This window comes from Falco rusticolus, chromosome 4, assembly GCF_015220075.1.
Source record: "Falco rusticolus isolate bFalRus1 chromosome 4, bFalRus1.pri, whole genome shotgun sequence".
In the NCBI taxonomy this organism is placed as follows: domain Eukaryota; kingdom Metazoa; phylum Chordata; class Aves; order Falconiformes; family Falconidae; genus Falco; species Falco rusticolus.
Window position 1 is genome coordinate 92964601 of NC_051190.1, and position 25948 is coordinate 92990548.

The 25948-nt window shown below is 37.7% G+C and overlaps 1 protein-coding gene across 1 annotated transcript in view; it reads left to right on the top strand.

Annotated features, from left to right (window-relative positions):
* Positions 1-24803, top strand: part of AVL9 (AVL9 cell migration associated) — a 40231-nt gene extending 15428 nt beyond the window's left edge. The window contains exons 4-16 of the mRNA XM_037385109.1: positions 1432-1503; positions 2270-2359; positions 2723-2789; positions 3405-3445; positions 4560-4598; positions 8300-8369; positions 9001-9545; positions 12348-12482; positions 13289-13508; positions 14922-15039; positions 16363-16416; positions 18388-18476; positions 19345-24803. Of these exons, the coding sequence (XP_037241006.1) occupies positions 1432-1503; positions 2270-2359; positions 2723-2789; positions 3405-3445; positions 4560-4598; positions 8300-8369; positions 9001-9545; positions 12348-12482; positions 13289-13508; positions 14922-15039; positions 16363-16416; positions 18388-18476; positions 19345-19439 (1635 nt within the window). The 3' untranslated portion in view covers positions 19440-24803. The remainder of the gene's footprint in view (positions 1-1431; positions 1504-2269; positions 2360-2722; positions 2790-3404; positions 3446-4559; positions 4599-8299; positions 8370-9000; positions 9546-12347; positions 12483-13288; positions 13509-14921; positions 15040-16362; positions 16417-18387; positions 18477-19344) is intronic.
* Positions 24804-25948: the final 1145 nt, after the last annotated feature.

Genomic DNA, 25948 nt, shown 5'->3' on the forward strand with positions numbered 1-25948 from the left:
AACCTAACAGTCTGTCAGGTGGCCAAGTCATGTTTCCAGGAAATAAGCCTCTCGGGTTGAAAAAGTTGAAATTTCTCTGGTGTGTGACCATGAAAATTTTGAATGTATTTCCTGGGATCAGACCATGCAAGTGTAGGGAAGTTTCTCTTCACCTACCTCATTTGCCAAAAGTACACTTGCAGAGTAGATCAGAATCTTCCCGTTCATTGTAGCTGCTTAGTGATACTAAATTTTTAGGAGTAAAGCTGAAAAATTGATGAGAGCTAGTGTGCACTTGATCACACTGAGGAAACTACGTACTGGATCTACTAGAATCTGCCCATGTTTTTAAAAATGGTAACAGTGGTATGATCTGTACCCTTACAAATTTCTTTAACAAATACTCCCTTTTCCAGTGAAATGCCAAGAATCTAGAATGCCACGTGGGTTTGAGTCTTGTATTCAGAGGATGTAAATTATGTACTCTGTTTTAGTGTTAATCATACCTTGACTATGTTTCAAGTTTCTGTGTACGCTATAGGAGAAATTTTACACATGCAGACTTTAATTCCTTTTTTTTTGAACAAATTCCATGTTGATTTTAGTTCGCTTACTATCTTTGCATCCAGTCTTCATTGTATTTTGTGATTTAGAGTCTTGCTCTGTTTAACTATGCAATAACTTGGCTTTGTTGTGCTCTTGATTCCAGTTTATGCTGTTTAGTAACCAATTAAGAAGATAAATAGATGTTTAAAATGAACTCTCTGGAACAAATAGAATATAAACCAATGTGTTTCATATGACAGCTCTAGCACTCTTTCCATCTGTCCTTTTTGATGTGTGGGCTGCAGTCCGCACACTTGCTGTTTTGTACAATTAAGTGAATCACTTGGCTGTATTTCTGCCCCCACCCTTTCTAGGTCTGCTGTTAAGTGCTGGGACCATTTGATCTGGCTGAGAATGTAGTTGATTCTGCAGATGATCCCTCCTTTTTTTTATGCGTGGCTCAAAGAAAAGCCTCAAGTGTGAAGCAACCTTCTAGGCAAAGACTTATCAACCTGGTCCATTTTCACAGATAGTGTTAGAGAAGAACAAGTAATGTGTTGTGGCTTCTCTTCCATTACATTACCCTGAATTAAAATGCCACTCCTTTTCCAGAGCCTTTTTCTCATGCTGGTGGCTGTTAAAACAGTCATCTGCATATCATCACAGCTGTATTGGGATCTTTGCTGCGCACAATGAGATGAGAACACAACTCTTGACATAGTATTATGACCATTTTTACTAGGCAAGAGCATACTGTTGCATGGTTTGGATATTCCACTATTGAAGGTAGTCAGTTTTATGATTTTGTTTAAGAATAGGGGGGTGGTATGTGGCAAGTAGATCCATGAAAGAATTCTTTTTGAAATCGTGTGTTGGTAAAAATGCTGTAATGCTTCTATTTCTTAGGCATTAAAGGTACGGCAGGCAGACATCACCCGAGAAACAGTACAGAAAAGTGTCTGTGTTCTCAGTCAGCTGGTAAGAATGTTGAACTCCCAAACCGCTTTCAAGTAACATATTAAAAATTATTTGTTTTCCATATTCTTATGGGGAACTCTTGGGTCCAAACATCTCTTTAAATCATTGCAGAGGGTAATAAAATACTGAAGTAAAAGTGAATCAGGCGGCTATGGGGTTTGGGTGAGCTAGCTTGAATTGGTATCTCCATTCAAGAGCAACTGTCAAAGTGTCTGTCTATTGTCAGGGAACATGATATCTATTTGTACTTCTGATTATGCTTAAGTGCTACTAACTTTATTTCATGTAGTAGGATTGAGGGGTTTGGCCATTACAATAATTGCAGAGAGTGGCTATTGACAACTGTAAAGAGGTTTTAATATAGTCACACATACAGCATAAGCTTGTTTTGAAGAAACATCTTGTATTTCTACCTATTCAGCAAAAGCTACTGGTCACCAGCCAGGGAACAGAAATTCTTTCTGTGCTTAAACCTGAAGAAAGACCTATTACTGGAGCTGCACAAGCAGTGTTAAAGCAGGAAAAGTACTTTTCCAGAAAGATGTTCAGTGATCGTATCATATGTGCAAATGGAAAGAAAACAGAATTATGATTTAAAATGAGCACAGGAGAAAGATGCTGCAAATTAGCAATTAAAGACTGCCCCTCTATGAACGCTGTAATAAAGTATCTGTATTCCAAGATAAGAATGGGAGAAGATTAAAGTTCAAAATGAGTGACTAAACAAGTTTTATTCACTTGTTTTTGTGTTTGTTTTTCTTCCAAGCCTTTATACGGGTTACTTCAGGCAAAGCTGCAACTCATTACACATGCGTATTTTGAAGAAAAAGACTTCTCTCAAATTTCAATTCTAAAGGTAACTTTTAAGTAATAGCCACACAGAACAAAGCTTTCAGTGTATGGCTGTGAACTACAGTGTTTTTAATTAGTGTGCAAATATGCCATTTGCATACGTCATTCAGTTCTTCAGCTCTTGTAATAACTTAATGTGAACTAAATGAACGACCCTAATCTGACAGAGGATCAACTTCCTGATTTGTAATGAAATACAAGAAAGCATGATTGTCAGCCTTTATCTCTGTTTACGCTGTTAGTAAACCTTTCTTTCTGGTATAAGACATTGAAGTCCTTGAATAGGTGATTTATTCTGGATTTTGTGTGGCTGTGTGCCATTAATGGCTTCTGGGGTTTTTTTTTGCCTTTGTTCTAACTTCTACAGGAACTTTATGATCATATGAATAGTTCCTTGGGCAGTACTTTGCTAGAAGGGTCACAAGTTTATCTTGGTAAGTGACTTTTTTTTTGTACAAGCATTAGAGATAATATTATGCTAATCAACACATTCCTTTCCTGACCTAATTTGTTTATGTGCATTAACAGGTTAAGCACCAGAGGTGTGTGTGCCTGCACTGTATTGTTATGCATGTCTTTTATTAATGGATTTGAATAAATGTCAAATAAAATGTAGTGTTGCTTTCATAATAGGAGTTAGTTGTAGGTTGAAAGCCATGTTACCTTTTGACCTAACAGTCTTACAAGCAGCTGCTTGGCAGCTTTTAGGAAACAATATCTTCTTAATTTTTAGATGGAACTATTTGATGATGTGGGGTGCGCAAGCTTTCATCTACCTGTTATTTGGGATATCTCCCATCTGGTTCTGACTCTTCCTTGTGTTTTCTGAATGCACAATGTAGTATTTACATAATGTTTTTCCATAATGCTACGTGGCAGCCAACAGGAGTTCACTCAGAGAGCAACTTTTGACATTGTCTCCATTGTAGATTTAACTCTTGCTCCTGCTCAAAAGAATTTGTTATGAGTTCTACTATTGAAATAAGTTAGTATCTCTACTAGCTATTACCTATTAAACTGTAATAACTGCTCTCTTTTTGGTATCTCAGGTCTGTCTCCTCGGGATCTTGTTCTTCACTTTAGACACAAGGTAGGAGTTCTCTGTTAGGTCTGTAAAGTACAGCACTTACTTTGTGGAGTAAAATACTTCCTCAAGAACTGAAAAATAAATGTGGATAGACATACCTGAGCTAGGAGTAAGGTCACTGTTTCCTAAGTACTTCTGGTTACAGCCTTCAGAATTCCTTTCCCCTTCTCTACATAACTTCAGTGAAAGTAAGTTCAAGATTGGCAAGTTCTGTCTGCTGGATTGCCTGGAGATTTCTAGGTTTGTGTGACATTTCTTTAGTCCTGTCCCAAAGTGCAAGTGGTATCTCAGTTACGGTCTTGTTTCCATTTCCCGCTTCTTATCAGAAGAATGTTATAGAAGAATATTGCTAAAGTCTGTGCAGACACAAATTGGAGCATTTTCCCCTGTATCTTGCCATTTTTGCAGCTTCTGCCATCATAGAACCTGAGGAGATTTGCGCTCCTCCTTTTTCCTGATGACTATTGAAACAGCATGTGTATCCTATTGCTAGGGTACAAATAGCATTTAGAATCTTTTATTAACTAAAGGCATCAAGGAAACAAATTCATCTGGATTTCATGGTGTATTTGCACCTGCTCAGTAGATTTTTGGGGTAGAACTCAAATTTGTTTAAATTCACATGTCTGCCAGTCATGCCCCAGAAGTGTCTAAGTTTTTCTTTTAAGTGTGGAGAGTCTGGACAGCCACTTCTGATCCAGATGCCTCATCTGTAGGTGTCTAAAATTAGGTGAGGCGAATGCTATTCTTGATATTTTGCTGAATTCTTTTCTGTATTTCTCTGGAGGAACTATTTTATGTTTCTGCAGTTTACTGTATTTTAAAATTCTGGAATTACACAACATGTTCATTCTGATAAGCTTTGTATGATTCAAATTACGCAATTTTTGTTTGTGCAGGTTTTCCTTTGTGCTTCTCATGCTATTTTAAAATTAGTGCTCAGATGGAGAAAGGGTATTTGAACACTGGTTTTCACTGGCCAAATGTATTTGATCATTTAGACAGTTATGCAGTCCTTTAACATGAAACCTTGAATAAGAGATTATTCTTGCATAGTATTTTTGATAAATGGCACTGGTTCATTCACCTTGGTTTTCTTTTTTGTGTTTTTTTTCAGGTCTTGATCCTTTTTAAACTGATTCTTCTAGAGAAAAAGGTAACATTTTGTAGGCTGAGGCAGTTGATAAATAGAAATGGGATTATTCATTTTTTTCATATGCAGTTATGTAGAATATACTAGTGAAAACCAAATTAAAGTAAAATAAAAGTATCTGAAGTCATATCAACAACTTTGCATCCATATGTAAATTGGGAAATTATGCTAAAAGTAACTGCTGTGTGGTGATGTATAAATTTGCCTCCACTCCTCTTCTGGCCACACTCCACCTTATCAATAGCTGTCCCAACCAAGTACAATGTGATTGAATGGGAGTGGAGAAACCTAACGTATTATATAAGATAGGAAAGGGTTCACATAACACACATAGGTACCTGTGCGAAGGAACTGGTAGGAAATGCTGGTACCTAAAAGGGAGCATACAACTTCACAGGGGTTCAGTAAGCAGAACTTCTGGTTTGGGCTTTAAACAGGCATACCAAAGGAAGCGAGTGCTGGAGTGTCCTTCAGACCTGAATTGCATGGGCACCTGCAGGAGACAATGTAAAAAGCCATTTCTGTTAGGTCAGGCTTAACGCAGTTTATAAACAGGTAAAAATGCTGAATTCTAGGCTGAGTGTTTTCTTTGGGCTATCTTACTGCCTCTGAAGCAATGTCATCTTAGTAATTTAAATATAATATGCAAAACCTACAAGTAGATGTGAAATAGTAGATAGATTTATGTTCTTCTGTATATATATTAATACCATGGAACGAGAACTTTCAGTGAAATAACTATGTATAAGCTCCCAGACATGTTTATGCAGGATTGGGGTTTTTTTGCTTTTTAAAAATTTCTGTTCAAAGTTTTGTTTCAGTCTCCCAAATGTCTCTTTTTGTCTTCAGTGATCCTGCTGTGTTAAAACCCAGCTTTTTTGAGTCCTGAGAAAGAACATTCGAATTTCCTGTTGGCTGCAACTGGAAAGTCAGTAGGACTTAAGCTATAAGATATCAAAACAGTCGTAGATTTGTTTCTTTTTGGTTTTTTTAAAGTCTGTATCCAAGGCCTAGGTGCCTTTTGTGAGGCAGTAAATATGGCTTTTAAAAATGTAAGTAGCAGCTTCTGCAGAGCTTTTGCTCTTGGCACTTAGTTCTGTTAAGTTATATCTTGACAGTTCTAAGTATTTATTGATGAGAATAAATGCAGTTTTTGCATTAAAGAGCCATATGCTAAAGTCTGCTATATTAAAGGCTATGAAAAAAGGTATACTTGAGAAAATAAGATTCCGACATGGTAGGAGTACGCATGTAGAAATGTAAGTAATCAAGACTCAATATGCAGGCCTTTTCCAAAAAATTTAATACATTCTGAAAGTCTGCAGTGATTGTACTTATTTTTTAAACCAGAGTGGAAAAAATATTTTTCAGTTAAGATTTTGTAAAGTATCTCTACTGATCTGTTTAAAAACTTACGATAGCATTTCATCAGGTCAGTTCAGCATTTGGACATATATAAACAAAATACTTCGCTCAGCTACACTTCTTTTCCAAGTCTGCTAAAACCATAAAACATAAATGCACAGGAGGAGGGGAGTGGGAGGGTTTCCCAGGCATGTTTATATGACTCAAACATATGAAATTGTTTTGAAAGGACTGGATACTTATTGAATAAACCTGCAGGTTGCTTTGTTTTTGTTTTTCCCTAAGCTTTCAACAGAAAGACAACACTTGCAAATTCAAAAGCAAGAGTTTTGATTTTCTGGTGCTGTCTGTTTTCTGGCAGATGTTAAGGTTCCAGAATAACTTTGGGAATCTGTATGTTCAAAGACCTGAAACATCATATGCAAGAAGCCACTAGTAATGTGAATTTTCCTTGAGCCAAAAAATGCCTGAATGCCACAGACCAATTTCTTTTAATCCTCAGCAATTTTGTTGATGACTTTCCAAAGGGTAAAGGAATTTTTTTTTTTTTTTTTTTCACCTCTCAGCTGTTACTAGGCTGGAAGACTACTTCCAGATGGTGATCATTTGACTTTCTGCTGCCAGGGCCACCCAGTTTGCTGATGTAAACATTGTAGGCTATATAACAGGGTTGGGTAGGATAAGGAGGCATGCACCCATATAGACAGACAGAAAGATAGTAGAAGGACCTGATGGAACAAGTATAGAAAAGTACTCAGCTTAAGTGGTATACCCAAACAAAAACCTAGACTGGAACAGATTTCTTGTAGGCTTAAAATAGGTTTAGCTGGGAATACATGGTATGTGAAAATCTAACCCTGTAGGGGTATCGTAGTGTTTCTGTTGTAGTTCATTCCTGTTCTGTCATGCATCTTTCATCAATGTGTTATAAAGCAGCATCTTAAAAGAAGTTAAGACTTTTTATTCCCATTGGAGTCAGCCAAAAATTTTTTCTCAGAGCTGCTTGTTCTACTCATCATGCTTTTTTTGTGGCTGTTGCAATTTGAATTCACCTGTCTTCTAAAATTTTTTTTTTCTATGTTCAATATAATACACATAATCTGTTTCTAGCTGAGGTACCATTAAACATTGTTTAGTATGTGTTAGGACTGCATAGGTCTTAACGCTTGATTCCATCAATTCACTAGCTTGTAGACTTGCACATACTAGTGGAACATTGAGTGAGTTATTCATCAGTCAGTTGTGAAAGTGTCTTCCTAGCTTACTGCAGGAGTCTTTTGTTAAGTCTTATGTCCGCAAACTTCCAATTTTAGTTTCATCATATACCTATTAAACTAGTCTGCAGAGTCATCAAGTTCAATCATTCTGTATTCCTTGGCATCGTTGGTTCCTTGTAATGCACATGTATTTTTCCCTAGTATTGTGCTGCCTGAGAATTTAAAAATGGCATTGTTAAAGCAAGTTGACTTTCATGGGGTTAGGGTTTTTTTGTTTGGTTTTTGGTGTTTGGTTTGGTTTTTACTTTCCTCCCCCCTGAAGGCCTGTCTTGGAGGAACTCCAGCGGTAACACTCAGTCTGCCTTGTGTTTCTTCTTTGATTGCCAGCCTTTGACACCCCCCTTTTGAATTCCTAACTAATTTCCTAATCCCGGTCTCTCTGATTTAATTAAGGACATTTTGTTTTCCTATGTTATGCTTTTAGTGCTTTACCAAAGTTAGTATCAGTCATGCTGCGGTTTTTTCCATTGATTTCTTCCAAAAAATCTTTTTTACATAGGAAGATAACCTGTAATAAATGCATACTGCATTTATCCTGTTTTACACTTATCTGTGTATCTTTAATATCTTTTCTTAGAAGAGATGTTTTGTATAGGTTTTTGTTGGAATGCTGGAATGGAGAATATTTGGCCTCCTTAATTTGTAACAGAGATTTTAACGTACTACAAATGAACAAGGATTTATGCAGCATGGCAGGAACAACTTTTTTCTGTCAAGTCATTCAGTAATTGTATCCATTTGGGGAAAAAAAACCTGAATGACTGACAGGAAAAACTGAGTGATTAACAAGTATATGTTACGTGTGTGTGTGTGTGTGTGTATAAACAACATACAAATTTATAAAATATGGATACAACATTTAAATATTTACTTTGAACTGTTGTAACAGCTTTTGTTAGTAAGCAGACTTTCTGAAATAACATAAAAAGCAATGCCTTGAACAGTTTGCATGTGTTCTATGTCATGCTTAAGCATAATTTTGTTTTTCTTGTTCTCTCCTCCTTAATTCTCCTTTCCTCTTTTTCACGCTCTTCCCCCTACCCCCCTCCCTTCTGCCACCAGGTGCTGTTTTATATTTCTCCAGTAAATAGATTAGTGGGAGCTCTGATGACTGTCCTGTCGCTTTTCCCTGGTAAGAAGTTTGGACTTCTTTTTATATGCTTTCTGATGACTACTGAGACTGGCTGTACTGTTTCATTTGGAAAACAATTTATGTGATAATAGAGTTGTGTTGGTATGTTGCCTAAAAAAATGGGTGACTTGTATGCATGTCTGTGTACTATGTACACGTCTCCTAATACTACTTGCACTTTGTGTTATTTCTTGTATCATTAATTGGAGCTACTGAATCTTCAGTATTGCCTGTGGGTAACATAGGTGGGACCCTGAATTAGTTATACATTCCTGTTGAGTTCCTTAAAAAACAAAAATACAAATATCTCTCTTCCTTCTACATGTGCTCTTCCAAAAAAAAAGGTGGGGGGGAACCCAAGCAATTCCAAAACCTTGGTAATTCTTAGCTTCTCACCAGTCTTTTCAAAGCAAACAAGTTAGGGCACATTTTCTAGGAGAGAAAGTGTGGGTTTTGTTTGGGTTTTTTGGGATTTGGGTTTTTATTTTCACACACACACCTTCCCCAAAATAGTGTTTTTAAAATACATAATTTCCATTATGCACACAAGAACACATTGCTTGTTTTGTTTAACAAAAATTGCCTAAATGTATGTTGAGATCTGATATTAATGCATGCGATTGCTTTCCAGGTATGATTGAACATGGTCTTACTGACTGCTCACAGTATAGACCGAGAAAGAGCATATCAGAGGATGCTGGCTTGCAGGAAAATACACCACGGTTAGATGACTCTGTTTCTGTGTCTGCTGCTGATGCTTCAAATACAAACTTAGGAATGGGAGAGGGAGGCAGGAAGATGGCGGGAAACCATTTGCTGGGAGGCCAAAAAGCAAATGTGCCTTTCTCCCAGTCAGAGAAGATTTGCAACGGAGCTCAGTCCTCTGATGGTACTGTGCAGCGCTTGAAAGTTCCTTCCCGCGCTTCTCCAGCATCCTCTGAAAGTGACTGGGAGACCTTAGATCCTAGCATTTTGGAGGAGTCTAACTCGAGAGGAGAATGTGAAAATACAGCATCAGAACAGGCTGAAAATCTTCCAAGCAAAGGCGTGAGCTCAGAAAGCCTTCCAATCACTGTGCAGCCCCAAGCAAACACGGGACACACGGTGCTTGTTCCAGGAGTGATATCTGGGTTGGAAGAGGACCAGTATGGTATGCCGTTGGCTATTTTTACAAAGGTAAACATGTTGTTCATGATACCTGGTAACTCAAAGACATCTGTTTTTCAGAAGTGGCTAATAATTTTGGTTACCCAACTCCAGATGGACAGTAAGGTACCACAAAACATGTAAGTACAGTCTCTGGCAAGTGACTGTGTTCCTGGGCAGGCGGAAAGCGTGAGTGCGTGATGGCGAGGAGTGTGTGTACGTACACATGCATTCCACTTTTCTTGCATATGTATACTTGCATACTGTTTGCAATTCTACATGATGGTAACCTGCAACACCACTGTGGGTAATAAATGGTATGTATCAGTAACTACTGTTATCTTTTACTTTGAAGAATTGTTGATCTAACTTATTTGGGGTAAGATCAGAGTACGTGAGAAGTATTTGGATACCTTAAACTAAGATTCTGAAAGCTGTGTCTTAGCTGCCACCGAAGCCTATGTTTTCCTATTTTAATTTTTATGTTTACATGTATTTATAGATGTGTATGTGTGCATATATGCACAAAATATGTATTTATATATAGGCACGCAAAAATGTAAAGAAGGGTCAAATTATATGTATATTTATATGATAACTCTTCCTGGTTGTCTGTGGCTTTTTGCCTGTGCGTGGTGCTGAGCTGCTGAATTTTAAGTTAATTTAAGTTGAGCACTAATGCTTAACTGAATTCCAGGTATTCCAGAGCCTCTCTTAAGGACTCTGATGGGCATTGTCAGGTAACAAGCAATTTACTAGGGCTGGTTTCCCATAAAAGCCAGGGAAAATGCATCCTTTCTTAAGCTGCTTTTTGTCAGTAAAAGAAGTGATAGAATATATTTTTGTTTTTAATGTAACAACCTTTTACATGAACATTTGCCCAATAAGACTGAGATTTATTTCTTCAGGCTGATGAGGTTCACAGTGGTGTTTCTTTGGGGGTGTTCATTTGCATTTCCTTGCAGAACATTGTATTTGATGATTGTGTTTGAGCTTCTCACAATAACTGCCATTGGAAATGGCATGCAGTGTTGGCCCAAGTGAGCAGCTCAAATGTCTTTGCCCTGTATTGCCTCATGTGACTCGTTAGAAAAGCTTTTTCAACAAAGATCTGCAGTCTGGTGTTTGTCCTTAGGTCTGTAATGAAATGAATAGCCTGTAAATTATATTTTAGTCTGTTCTGTTGAAAATACTAGATTGAGAGCAAGAAGAAAATAACTAGTAAGGGGGCCTATGACTGCAAACTTAGTTTGCTGCTAAGGTCATAGAATGGAAAAGGAAACAATTTTAACGAAGCTGACAGTTTCTACATGATTGTCTTTTGTTCCACAAAGGCACTCTTCGTTTGAGTTCATCCAGTGTAATTAAAGCAGAAAAGGCTTTACATCTCTAAGCTGTCAGTAAAATGTGATTTGGAGTTATAGTTTAACCACTTTCTAGAAAGTTTAAATCTCATTTAGAGCTCTCTTCTCAGATTTGTTTTATGCCATGCCATGGAAAGACTAATAAATCTGACAAATTTGATAGGAGGAGGTTTTGTCAGATGGCATAATATGTTCTCCAAGTACACCTGAGTATAAGGAAAAATGGGTTGTGATATTTGTTTCTTAGTACTAGTTCTGTAAGATCTAGTACTCATTTCGTTTGCACTTTTTAAAAGAATGGAACATGGAAATAAAAGTTGTTACACTTACAGACAAATGTGAATTTGGGAACTGGCACTTGATGCTTCAAATAGTGAAAGATTTCCAAGACTTTTCTACTTGAGTATGTAGTAATTAAACCTTACTTTTCCAGCTTCTTAAGCCATTATTTTTTTTTAAATTTTCCATTTTAGTTTGGTGATTCCTCTCAAAGCACTGTTGTCCCTTAGACACAGGCTGTTTGTTTTCTGCTGATAAGTGCTTGTAACCTGGAAAGCCATCCCTGTGTCTAATATAAAAAAAGGGAATAGTTGTGCTCCTTTCTTCCATATGTTTCCAATTGCCGTGTACTGTGTGATAAAGTACATGTGCTCTTTGTTTCTGTCCAGTATGCCGTTAGCCCTTCTGGCTTTCTATTGGTGAATAAATTGCTTTATGCTTTGTGCAGTTGAACAGCTGGAATTAGACTTTAGAGGTATCTTGATCTGATATGTAAAAAGAAAATTACAATACCTACAGCTGTTTCTCAATGACTTACCTCAAAGCGTTGTTTCAAAATGTTTGTGGTTTGTTTTGGGTTTTTTTAATTGGAAGGTAGGATACTAGACTAACTTACAAGCATGGAGTGCCTGAAAAGAACAGAATAGAAAGCAATACACTCGCTGTGCTTTCTTAAAGCAGGCATGCAAATGCTTATGAAAAATTGATTGCTATCTCTGGAGCCTGGAAATCTCCACTTACAGAACGTGGATAGCAGTCTGTAGCTTTCCTCCTGCATGATGTGCCTCAGAACTATGGGAAGACATAGCGGTATGCCAGTGGAGAGATGACTCTTTGTCTCCGTTGACTTCATGTCTCTGAACTGACCTGAGACCTCACTCTTGTTTTATACTGCTTAATCTGTTGCCTTAAACTCATTCGATTTCTGTTCTTTGCATTGTATTTCAGTTTCACTCCTGAGACTGGAAGGCAACACAACCTCTTGAAAAATTTAATTCATGTGGAATCTCATTGCTTTATTTTGCAGATGTAATGTAGCAAAACAGTAGATAGTCATGACTGAAATTGTAATAACCAAGTTTCATTCTGGGTAGAATGTGTAGGCTTTTATTAGGAAAATAAAGATTTTTCTATATTCAGACATTTATTTCGCCTTATGTTAATCCTCTAAATATCTCTGTTACTTTAGGGATACCTCTGTTTGCCATACATGGCACTGCAGCAGCATCATCTCCTATCAGATGTAACAGTCCGCGGCTTTGTTGCAGGAGCCACCAATATCCTCTTCCGTCAGCAGAAACATCTGAGTGATGCAATTGTGGAAGTATGAATCTCTGCATTTGAACTTCTTGAACTAGTGAGGGGTTGGAGGTGGGGAAGCAGAGGCTGCATTTTAAGTACAGCTTTAAAGTTTCACGTTCACGCCCAAATTTTTGATTACTTCCCTATGAAATAAGCTTCTGTGTTTAAGAATATTAAATTTGTTAGGGTAGGGCTGGATGAGCTGTGCAGAACTAATACGTGTTTGCCTGTATATTCTTATATCCAATATTTGAATTTGCAGGGCACTTCTTAAATTTTTACTTTGTTGCCGGTGTAATTTTACTTTTCAGGTCATGGGCTTTTTTTCATGACTTTGTAATAAGGTCTTCAAAAGTAAGTACTTGCAGCTGAGAAAAGCTACAGTTGGATAATAAAGTAGATTGCTATTGACTTCCTTCTGATATAATCAAGAGGTTAAAAAAATAGTATCTGAAGAAAACACTGTCAGTTTTAGCACATAGATAGAACTATATAATCAGCATTTGGTAACCTAAGTTAGCCACACATCGGTAAGCAACTTGATAAATCAAAGTGATAATGAAAGCCTCTAGGAGAACATGTGAGCACCAAACTTCCCCTGCAGAATCCTGTCAAAGGTTACTATGTGCCAGGAAAATGATAAGATTCTGGTTATGTCAGAGCAGTTATCTGACATTCTCAGAACAGTTAATTTATTATTTCTTTAGCCACTTGGGTTTTTTTGGTATTTTGGGGGACTGTGAGTGTAGATCTAGGTAGCAATATATAGTAGTATATATGAGCAGTTTTATTTGGATGAATGTTTACCCTTGGAATTACTTCAAACAGATAGAAGATGCTCACGTACAAATCCACGATCCAGAACTCCGTAAGATACTGAACCCAACAACTGCTGACCTGAGATTTGCAGATTACTTGGTGAAGCATGTAACCGAGAACAGAGATGATGTTTTCCTTGATGGCACTGGATGGGAAGGAGGAGATGAGTGGATCAGGGCTCAGTTCAGTGCTTATCTTCATGCACTGCTTGCTGCTGTGCTGCAACCAGGTAGAACAGATGCTTTGTCTAGGGACTGAGATGAGGGTGGGTGTAGTAAGCATTTGCTCTGTTGTGTTAAATGTGTGGCCTGTCATTATATCTCCCTCTGCCTAACGTTTCATTTTAGGCTGCTTTTTCAGTTGTCCTTGGCTGTCCTTGGTGTTCCTTGACAAGCTTATTACTAATTCTTAACTTGCAGGCGCTTTCTGGACTATCTCCTTCTCCTTGGTTTAATTAGCTTTCCTTATAAGTAGAACTACCCGAAACCACACATATAATAAGGCTTTTACAAACTTGGGTGCCTTACATACCGTACTGCAACCTGAAGTTGATTTGGGGGAATGAATTGGATTCAAGGAGACATGAAGTGCTGTCTTTGGGAAGTTTTACTAGGCTGTTCCATCTCTTTTTTGTTGTTCCTTTCTGCTGTGGCCTTAAGTAGGGATTCACGCAAGTGAAAAGCGTCATCTAGAGACTTTGTAATTTTGTGTGTTCTGGAGCTCAACAATTTTTGTCTTACCTCAGAGGGAATTCGCTGTGTTCCAAGCTTTTGTGCTTGGAACGGAAAGAATATAACTGAAAGAATCAGTGTTCTGTTTGTGGAAGATGTTTAGTTGGTCCAGCACTGACCCTGTTAACTTCATTCTTGTCATGATTGTTCTCGCTTCACATCAGTTAACTAATTCAGATCTTGTTCTGTGGTATTTGTGAGAAAATGTAGAATTGAGAACCTGACTTCAAATTCTGGAAGGTGCTAAGTTCTTTGTCTGACAATATTTGTAGTTTAAGGTGATTACCTGGTTGACAGGAAATGTCAGGGTTTTCTAGAAACTCATGCCACTCCACTGGCTGGCTCTAAATTTCCCGTGCTCTAAATTTCTCTTCAGTGGTTTAAAGGGGATGTTGTTAGAGAGATTTATCCCGCTGTAGTTCATACTGCAGTTCTGGAGTGGATTTGTGGTTTACTAAATTTGAATGACTAGTAACAAAGTACAACAAAGCCCCAGTGTAACTGACCAAGACAACTGCAAATGATGATTTTGTCCTTAAGTTGCTGTGTAGCCATTCTCTCCCCTTTCCTGTCTTTGCCCAGAGAATAAGTCAAGAGGCCTATGTTTGCATTACTTCCCACCCACCCCCCAAATTGAGCAATTTACTTAAAACTTTATAAATTAATTAAAAATAAGAAAAGGCACTTGTAAAGCCTTTCCCCCCCCGCATCCTGGCATTGTATATTTGGGACGCTTTAAAATGAAAAATACACAGCGTTTTTTAAGTTTGCAGTTCTTATCACTGGAGATTTAGTTGTCTTTGATTTGCTAAAAGCCTATAAATTTTTAATTATTCTTAAAAAAGTAGTTTGTCTTATATTGTGTCTCTAATGAATTGCTGCAAATTCTCATCTTTATTTTAATTTATTAGACAATGAAAAGACCTTGTCAGACTTTGGAACCGCATTTGTAGCAGCCTGGAAAAATACCCACAACTACAGAGTATGGAATAGCAACAAGCATCCAGCTCTTGCAGAGGTAAATTCTAGGTAAGAAAATTATTTGTTTTTACTTTTTTGTTTTGTTTTGGCTTTTCTGTTTGTTTGTTTAGCATGTAACATGGAGAGCTCCTAGTATGCATAGTCAGGCACACAGTTCTGTAGAATTAGTGTGTGTTCCCCATGTTCCTGCTATAAAGCCCCGAGAGTAAAACTTTGGGGCCACATTCTGTAAAGTGCAGAAACCAAGTATTTCAGTTCTTCAATACTTTACTGTAATTCTGGGCTACAGTTTTATAAAGAAAAATATATCCAGAGCCAGGAGAAGTGAAACTTGTTCAATTTGATTGTTGGCTGTCCCCAGCTATAGAAAGTTTCTCATTCCTCAGGAATTGTCTTCAGATGGTTCTGCTTTTCATTAATTGGTTCCAGGTGTCCAGGGAATAGCTGTGTCCAGGGTTGTCACTGGTAGGGATGGAGGGGAGGTGGCTGTTTCATGTTGCATCTCTTATACTTCGGGTTGTTTTCTGTGTGTTTTCACTCAAAGATTAGGTTATGCCAGGCTGGGTAACACTGTTGTGTGAGCATGCGTTTGTTATTACTGTCCTGCAGGAAGTTTTGTTTGCTTTTGCTTTGTCAGCTGCTATAGTCTGAAGAAGGTTTTTCTTCAGATCTGCAAAGCTCTTTTGGTCTACTTAAGGGATCTTTTTTTCTTTATTTTCTCTATGTTGGTAGAAGGAAGTGCCTCTGCCTTAGTCTGAAAAGATTGTTAATATTTGTCGCGACGGAGGGAAGACACAGTCACTCAATATGAGTGATCAGCAGACTTCGTTTATTGTACCTTACAGTCACCTTTTATGCCTTGTTATAATTAGCTCATACATATTACAAAAGTTAAGCTCATTATTGGTTAGTTGCCTAAATATCAAGCCTGCCCCTGGTTTCTCTTCTGTAGTTATCTGTTCCCACCTGCAACATTCTTTTCCCACCGAAATCTTCCTGTTATTGTGTAACAAGGACAGCCAAAGACAGTGTATTTTGCTTTACTTCAGATAAGCTGAGAGCGATGTGCATTTTTGTCCAGCCAGCTGGACTATGTCTATGTGACCCTTTTCAGCTAGCCAGTTATCCGCAAATATCTGATCTGTAAATAGAAGGCACCTTAAAGGTAGTTCATAAAAAATCTAAGGTTGAATAGTCACTGGGACCTAGCCTTCTTCCGTAAAGCGATGTAATAGTACATCCACGAAAGACTTTATTCTCTCTTTTTTTTTGTAAACCACAGAGACAAATACAACTAATAATTGTGTGATACAGATTCATCATAGAAAAATAAATACTTAATGTTTTCTTGGGGTTTTCCTCCTCTTCTAGCCACCCATTCCAGGGACAGTACTCGGTATCAGATGTTAAGTTAAGATTGTCACAGTAAGTATATAGTACTTTGATTGGTATTTTTTTAAAATTGTGATCAAATATTAATACCTGTATAACTGTCGCTATGATGAACTAAATAAAATAATGATTTTAATTGGTCATGTACGTGAAACTGTGCTCAAGATGCTCTTGCAAAACATCGCCACATCTGAAGATGGAAGATTTGCCTGAAATAGAGGAAAAGAGTGCTAATGCACTATTTCATCTTGAATTTGACATAATAGAGCCCTGATTTTTTGCATTGAAGTTATAAGTTTTATGTATTGTTTTTAAATTGCAAACTAAAGCTGTTAAAAATTTCATCAGTGTTTTTCTGTATGTTGACTTCAGGTCTTGTTTTCTCTTAATGAGAGCTTTTTTTAAAAGAAAATAGCTGGTTTTTAATGCAGTATTCTTCTAAAACTTAGTGTTCGCTGTGTATTACTGAAGACATGGGTCAGTTTCTTCAGGTTTGTTTTATATAATCTCTTACCTGCACCAGACTCAACTGAACTTGAAGTTGGTCTCAACTCTTACCTGTAGTACTCAAGTTTAAAACTGAGGCGCTTGTTATTCCCGTAGCTGTTCAGCTCTGACTGAAGCCAGAATTCAGTCTTGGGAGTTGCAGTTAACTATCTCTTGTATATGCACCAAGCAGAATAAATTGTTTTCTCACTTAGCTACACTGAGCATAAAACATCAGAGACTGTTTTTTTTAAGATGCCTGTAAATGAGCCATACGTACGTGCTGCTGATTCTGCACTGCCTTGGCCATTATTTTCAGCACACTGTGAGTAGACCTAAAACACATGCTAACACAGAAGAACAGCTGAAGGAATAAAAAGGTTCAGATTTCAGTCGCTGGATCTTTTTGTTACCTTTGCTGACAAATGACAGATTAAATTTCCATGATGGTGATTGAGAATGCAAATGAATCAAGACTTACCTAAGGTAATGGCCTTCAATAAGGTGTATGCTAACAGCAGCTCTTATTATTAGTGGATGATGTTTGTAGAAAGATTTAATTTGAAAGATGTGGAGGTATCTATAATCTTTCACTTGCATTATTTATGTGTTGGAAAGGGGAGATACTAACTCTTCCGAGTAGCCTGAAATCAGTGTAAAAAGGACCAGTAGTTCTTAGTGTATCTCTAATAATAAATATTTTTGCAACAGTGCCTTTATTCTCCAGATGTGCCTTTACTATCAGATACTCACCAAAACTACTTACTTCTGCAAACCGAGCCTAAATTGTTCTTTGTGTACTCTACTCTTACTGCTTTTTGCATCTACACTGAAGATTTTGAAGGTGCAAAAAGAAAGTGGCATGCTGTGTCATTAAGTTTTATATAAATGGGTTTGCAAGGCCTGAAATGAGGACTTCAGTGTCACAATTTAAAACTAAATGAGATTATCTTCAAGTGATCACACTTGTGCAGTAGAACTGATTGCTTTTGTGCTTTTCTTTCTAAATGATGGTAATGTCTGTCATCTTTTTTGCACTTCTTTAACAAAAACGTGAGTGTAAACTGTACTTGATCAAAAATCTTGGAGCAAGATTTAGAAAAAAATATTGACTGATCAGTAACACTGTGTTGTTTAAAGCTTATATGTTAGGGCTAAAATTTCACAAAAATACTGCAAATCTGACTTTTAAATTTAGAACATAAATGTATTTTAGTAAACCTTTAGTAAAGATACGAAGTGCATTGGCTAAGAATGAACCATTTGGCGTTTTGATTCCTGTCTTGCTGAAAGCATCTTTTCATCTTCTGAGAAGCTTGCCTAACTGATCTGTGTGGATAAGATGCATGCAAGAATTATGGGCTTGAGTATATACAGATAGATATATATATGAAACTATATGTGTGTATGCTATGTAAATCTCTGCATGTATTGATAAATATTTTAACTGTATTTTATTTACACCTGGAATTAATAGTAAGACTGTTAGTTGACTGACTTCTTACCTCTCTTGTTTAGCTCTGTGCAAAACAGTGAACGTGGGAAGAAGATTGGAAATGTGATGGTTTCTACTAGCCGAAATGTTGTGCAAACAGGAAAAGCTGTAGGTAAGAAATTTGCTTATTTAAAACCAGCTTGCATCTAAGCCCTATCTTTTTTGAGGAAGCACCCTGTATCTCAGTTACATTTCATTTTAATCCAAATATACTTTATAACTTGCATATAAAACAGAGCAACATTTTGAGAGGTAAAGCTGCTGGCTGAGGCCCTGTATATTCTGTAATAGTGGAAAGAGGCAGCTGGACAAAAAAGTTAATGTTAAATCCTTTTCCAGTGTGGGCTGGAGATGAACATGGGAAGAGAGACGTTCGGGTAAAAGCTTTCGTATCATCTAGAAATGGTTAGACCACACCACCACCTTCTGCACTGAGCTATTCTCATTTTTATATCACTGTGGCTGAAACTATCCAGAGCTGGTTGAAATCAGAGGAAAACTTAGTGTCAGTTTCAGCAGTTTTTGCAATAGTCTGTGATTTTTCTGGAAAAGCACTTGTGGCACTTGAACAGGGGCAACATCACATTGTCGTCTTGCAGCGCAAGATAATGAGTTCACCCACTGAAGAACCTAGTAGTTGTTCTGCACCAGCTTTGCCAAATTGTTTAGCTTCCTCTTTTATTCCATTTGAGTCTTTCTACTCTCTTTGCTGTTGCACATTCTGGTAAAGAATGCCTTTTGGCCTGGTGCGTAGCAAGCCTTTCAGGGCAAAGGACAACACAAGCCATTTCTGCTGAGCTACTGGTTCAAGTTCTTTGAATGTTTACTGACACAAGACTCTGGACTTGTTCAATTTGTGATTTAAAAATCCAACTGACTGTGTGACTTTTTTCTTTTTTTAATCTTTATAATTTCTTTGTGGTAGCTTCGTAATGATAACGCTATGCTATTGGCCTCCTTTCTTTTGTTTTGTAACGCAGGTCAGTCGGTTGGAGGAGCCTTCACAAGTGCGAAATCAGCTATGTCATCATGGTTTTCCACTTTTACACAGTCAACCCAAAGCCTTGGGGACTAAGTTACGGTTTTGCATAATGCTGCTGAATATTTCAGGTGCAATGCTTTCTCTGAGCTATAAAAAGACCACTCCAAAACATAGGAGTGAAGATTAACTACCCAGGACCAAAACAAAGTATATGTTGCTTGCAAGCAGATGTGGAATGTTATCATTCGGTTTCACTAGAAGTATAGAAGAATGGTGAGTGTCTCCATGGAATGGGATGGCATTTGCAGTATATTGGTTGTATTTAAAATGACTACTTTTCTTCAAAACTGAGCCTTTATAAAAAAGACGTTAGCAAACAGGGCTTGTTGCAAGCCAAATGTGTTTGACTTTAGATTTGTACATTTTCTTGGATGTTGAAAATATTTATGTAAACTAGTTATATTTTTCAATCCAAATAGCCAAATGTTTGTGAATTCTTGTTAGAAATAAGCAGAGTATAAATACTGATCCCTCTTTCAGGTTGGATTTGAGAGCATCTCTGCAAAACATATGTGGTTAGAAACCCTTAAAGGGTTTCAAGCCAGGTGGAACTTTCTTGCTTTCACCTGCAAACTGAAATCAGCAGGGTGCAGAGTAAGACTGTGGCTGACTTAAGGGTTTTTTCCTTTATCCTCTGTAGCCGTGTGCAGTTGTTTGCATTAATCTGTCTCTAGCTCTCTTTGTGTCCACAAATCTGTGACAGTTGCAAAATCAGTATTTTCTTGATGTTACGCTGTAGGCCTTAAAAAATTTTGCGTATGTTTTGGCTGTGTTTTTACCCTGGGATGCGAATGGGATTCCAGTTGGAGAGATCTTTTCAGGAAAAATATTACAAAACAATTCTCCCAAATTGGGATTGGATCATAGGTGGTTTTGTGAGGTCTTGTTCTATTAGGATGTAATTACACCATCAATGTAGTTACATACATATGAATACAAAGTACTAAAACCACCTAAAACAGGCACAGTAGCAAACTGTGTGTGGCTTTTTTTTTTTCTCTTCCAGTAAAGTTATGAAGACTCTTCCAAATGAAAATCAGCTATATTGATTTTCTGTGTTGACTCAGGGAATGTTCTGTTTGGGTGACTACTTTTTTCATAAGGAAAGTAACACTAGAATTGAGAGAGTAACTGATATAGCTCAGTTCGTATCCTTGTGTGAAGAAATATAATCATTTGTATGAAAAGATTGGCATAATGCTGTATTTCCTATGTAATATGCATGCGGCATCTTCTGTATGCGAACGTATTCCACTTCCTACATTTCCTGATTCCGAGAGAGATTATTTCCTGTTTCTTGCAATGTGTGTGCCTCTGTTTACCTTCTAACATCCCATAACTGCTAACACTTTCTACATTACATTATCAAATGTTTCCAACTTTCTAGTAAAAAGCTCTTAGTTTATTGCCTCATCAGTATCTGTCAGCATTTTGCCATGTTCTTTTCTGGGGCCAAGATTTCAAGTCATGGTTATTTCTTCTATTCCTCAAGTAAAATACAGCAGCTATATAGGAAATAAACAAGAAGGTTTGAATGTAATTTGTTTTAAGAAATTAAGTTATAATTTATCTGAGTGCATTTGAAAAGCTAATAGAAGAGCCACGCTTGTGTCATGCACTTACTGTCCAACAACTTAGTTTTCAGTTTTATTGCTTCAAACAACAATTCAAAACCACAGGACCTGGTTTAAAGCCTTCAGGAATTTTTTGCCGGACAAACTTGATAGAATGGCTGTCAAAAACCTGAGTGTACAGCCAGTTTGAGTAGTTCCATCTGAGAAGGGCAAAACAGGCCCCCAAAGCTCTACTGATCTACTGCTTCTGACAAGTAAAATGTATCTATGGAACTGCAACTACAGCTCCTGGTCTCTGTGTGTATTTCTGTATCTCCTGAAACTTCTGATGCTCTTTTCTGTTTGATTCCACAACTCTGTAATAGACATTTTATGTACAAATTATGTATTTTCAAAGGCTAAGTAATACTTGATAACACAGGAAGAGCTCTGGTGAAATAAGACTAGGGCTGCATTTATTCGTGATGAATCTAGAGCTTTCTGATTCAGCATGTAGGTAAGAAAATAATAAAAAATAATCACTTGCTTTTGTGAAATGGCTAACATATTATCTGCTGTCTGGGATTTAAGTGGTCAGGCTCCACGTTGTAGTGAAGACTGAATAAAGGTTCATTAAGGATTTAAGCACCTATAAAACTAACTTCAGCAACTTAAAGCACACTAGGTAAATTTAGGCTTAGGAATTCACGATGGTGAGTTCCAGGAGCCAGGCAAGTGGTTGGTATTTACACATACAAGGTATAGGAAGAGGACCCTCAGGGATCCCTTTTCAATATCCTTGTCTGTCACCTCCTCACCTGAGTTTCTTCTGTACAATTCTCCTATGTCCCAAATTCATATAGCCAAGTTGTTGGCACTCGGCATTCCCCTTACTCCCACAGACTTCCTCACTGGCCCCATTGGAAAGCTGACTTTCGGGGTTTTTTTGGTATATTGATCAGAGAAAAGGCAGAATGGGGTGCCCTCTGCAGTGCTGAGCTGATGTGCAGCTGCTTGCTGCTTTGTACAGGGACCCTGCTATGACATTTCACAGTATTTCTCTTATGGGCAAGCAGACTAGGTATCTTTCTCTGCAGTCTTGTTTTTTCCACTGTCCCAGCTGTCTCTGTTGTGGAGCCAAACATACAATCTGATTAAGAGTATTTCCCTTTCTTTACAAATGATAGAGTAAGAAACTTGTATTAATTTTCGATCTTTTTAAGAACTGGCATCCTGCTAGCAGTTGGACTGTGAGTTAAACTCGTACAGTGATTAAGACTCATGCAGTGCATGCAGATGAAGTGACCTTTGTAACACGTAGTTGTCATGAACATGTATGTTTGCTCTTTGGCATGTGCTGAACCTTACTTTTGGGTTGTAGGAAGGCATGCAGCCACTGAGGTTCATCTGAGCTCATGTAGTCTTAATTGAATGGTTGTAATCTCTTTAGTTAAATCCAATGCAAACGCAAGTTACTTCCCTCCTGTGTTAAAATTTCCAGTTTCAGAAACACTGAGTCCTAAATGAACTGGTGATGGTGCCTCTGATCAGTCACCTGTGAAGCTGTTGTTCCAGCTGTGTCACGAAGTATGTTGCAAAAGTATTTCTGGCTGTGCAGCATGACCTGCCTTCCGGGTAATACAGTAACGCACCTCACAACTTTCTGCCATCAAAGGCACCTGTCTCTGCTTTTTGGATGTGCCAGCATTTGAGGAACTGCCTGTTGAGCACAGATAAGAGATAGAAGTCCCCAGAACCCCACAAGACCAGGTATTGTTGACCCTGATACTTCATTTGACTGAAATACTAATTTTTCATCATTTTCATGTCATAACCTTAATTGCTGTGCACATCTGACACCAGTTTCCTCAAATATCACAATGTAATCATCATTTTTAGATCAGTGTTCTAGTACATTGCACTTGTTTGACCTTGTACATCTGTTTTAAGCACCTTTGTAATTACATTTAGTATTTTGCCTAAACAAGCTTCTGATTTCCGTACAAATTATTACTAAGCAGAGAAACTAATGAGGCAGTATTTAATTGTAAAAGTGAAGGCCTGAATACAGTTTTTAAACACAGAAACTGTTGCTTGATAATTGAACGTACAAGTAATGTATTTGATTTTTCTTGTGCTGCTTGAAAAATAAATACATCCAGCCTGTTTAAATTTCTGTCTGCTCAAAAAGCTGTATTATTTTAAGAAATCAATGCCACCAGAAGACACTTGCAGGCATCTGGTTTTGATACTGGTAGCTGCTTGTAATACACTGGCAGTCTTTTTGAAATTTGCCTTCCATTTAAACTGATTGCGGATATTGCTTTTTGCAAATTTAGAACAAGAGGATTCTCTAGTGTGACTTTTTATTCCCTCTTGGGTACTGCTCATTGTGAATTGATTGAAGTCTTCAGCAGGTCACAGACATCGCTTACATCAGTAAGAACTTTGGGTACAACTGTAAAATGTTGATGTAGATTTAGCTTCAAAATAGTACGTAGTTCGTGTGGATCGTGACATCTAGTCAAAATCAGGATGCTGAGTAAATGAACTGCTGCACATCTGGTTCTGTGCCACAGCGAGCTATTTAAAAACTTTAAAAACTTCTGCTCTGTCAGTGTACCTAGCTGAGAATGAGTTGGTGAATTGCTTTTTCCAGTAGGAGGAAACTAACTGCCTTGAATAACATGCAGATATGAATTAGATGAAGCTTACGCCTAGAAAACAGCTGCCGTTCTCTAAAATTTGTTAACATTTATACGACTGTATGCAAGTAGTTGTGCAAACACACTGGAAGGTAAATTTACATCATGTAGTTTATGCAGTGTAATTTTAGTTTCTTGCAGGTATTTAGTTTTCATTAAAAAGGGCAACATGGAGAGTATTCATTAAAGGCAGAAACACTACATTATTGTACTATGATTAAAGCTGTATGACAAATTGCTTCATGGTGTTTGGAGTCTTTAATACTATAGCAGAGGAGAGACTGGCTTTAAAAAGCAGGCACAGAGCTTTAGTTCTGTGATGGTTCTGGTCTTGACCCCGTTCTTTATCAAGCTTTACAAGTAGTGTTTGGATTCATTAAAAAAAAATTATAGATCACTTCTGTCGGTGAAACAGTGAACCTTACTCAGGTTATTTATTCCCCGTAAATTGACATCTGGACACAGGTGCCTTAATCTTGGATGTGATGGAGCTTGAAAGTCCAGCTGTCTTTGTTGAGTCCTTCTGTATAGGTTCAAAATTGCCTAGTTGTACGTTGCTCCTCGTGTAATACTATTCCAAAACCAACTGGTAGAAAATACGATTAATTTTTTTTTTGGTTGCTTCTCTGCCTGAATTTACTCACTAATACTGATGAAAAGCATTATTATTATTTGCCTCAGTAGTAGTAAATAACATCTACAAATCTTGTCTTCATCTAGATCCCCAAGAAAGTAGCACTGTTTTCTAGATCAGGCGAGCATAAAGAAAATCAAGTAAGAATTGTTCTTTCTTCAGTCTAAACATTATCAAAGGTGAAGGCAGATGTAGAGGTATTTTGTTGTCTTAAAAACCATATGGGGAATAACATCACTGGCACGCTATATGAAACAGATGGGAAATACTGACGAATCATACTCGTTTGGTCTCGTCTCAGTGGAGAACACAAAAGTTCAGGCATACCAGGAAGTGGCAAAATATAATGCTGAGCTTAACATATTGCTTAATACGACCTGCAGTTACTGACCTTTGCTCTTAATAAATTGTGTGTACATGTATTTTGATTTATGTAATGCTGTGCCAAAGAGCTGACTGAAGAGTTATGTCCACTCTTAAATTGTGGACATTGTTTCTTTTTTTTTTTTTCTTTTTCTTCTTCAATACAAACATGTGCTCAGGGTTAAATTAGCCAGCCATACCTCTTGCGCTTCCTGAATAAAATCTCGGCATCAAGATTTTTGACATTTAGCACATGATCTGTATAGCCTGTAAGGTCTACATTAAAAAAAAGTAAAAATGCCCTTTTTTGTACCTTTTATTGTCCTTTTGGTCTTATTAATGCAGTGGTGTGCAGGTATGCCTGTATACCTTTTTAAGACAGTATAGTTTACTGTCTTAAGAGATGAAGTCATGTAATGCTTCAGGTGACCAGTCATAGTTTAGCACTTCAGTAATGGTGTTTGGACAATTCTAGTTTGGACAAAGGTATCTAGTTCCACAGGTTGGACCAAGCCACAGAAGAGCTCTGTGTTTTAGAGCAGGAGGGTAGAGAAGCGCACACTGCACACGATTTTATTCCTCTTTTACTTTCACGCCTGTCCCATCATCTCTGTTAGTCCTTTCTTCCATGTCAGTCTCTGTAACTTGGTACTGACCCAGGTCTTGCTCTCACCTACTGATTCAGGCCGTTTCCCAGTCTCTTCCATACCAGAACTTAGGACATGTGTGAAGACGTACAGATTCCATACTGACTGCCTCCTGGCTTCATGAGCAATCCCTGCATTTTATTCGGTCTGCTACTACTCCTCCGGGTTATAAGCTCTATGAGGAAGTACCCATGATAAATGTTGTAGGAGGCAGATACTTTAAATACTTCCGGAGGTAGAACTAAGCAGAATTTGTCTGGCTAATGCTGAGCATGAAGTGGAAAGAAACTGGTTTTAAGGGTGAGCCTACTTCAGAGTCTGCCTAAATTAAAGCTCCTTTTGTGTAGGAATCCAGATCCAAAACAATTTAAAGGTAGCTGTAAGTGGGGAACAGATAGCCAGCTAGTAAGTTCAGTGGTCTGCAGCTTTGTCCACAGGTGTCCTTAGCTGTACTGCAATGCGGCAGGTGCTAGTGCATCTCAACAGAAGCATGCAGTGAAATGAGAAATGTGAAAAGCAGTGCTTTAAACCTAAAACAAAAATTAAATTTTATCAAATTATTTCCACCCCTGCAAATTAACTATCCATCTGATCATGTTTTCTGTAAAGCTTGACACAATTCACTGCCCTAGATCTGACT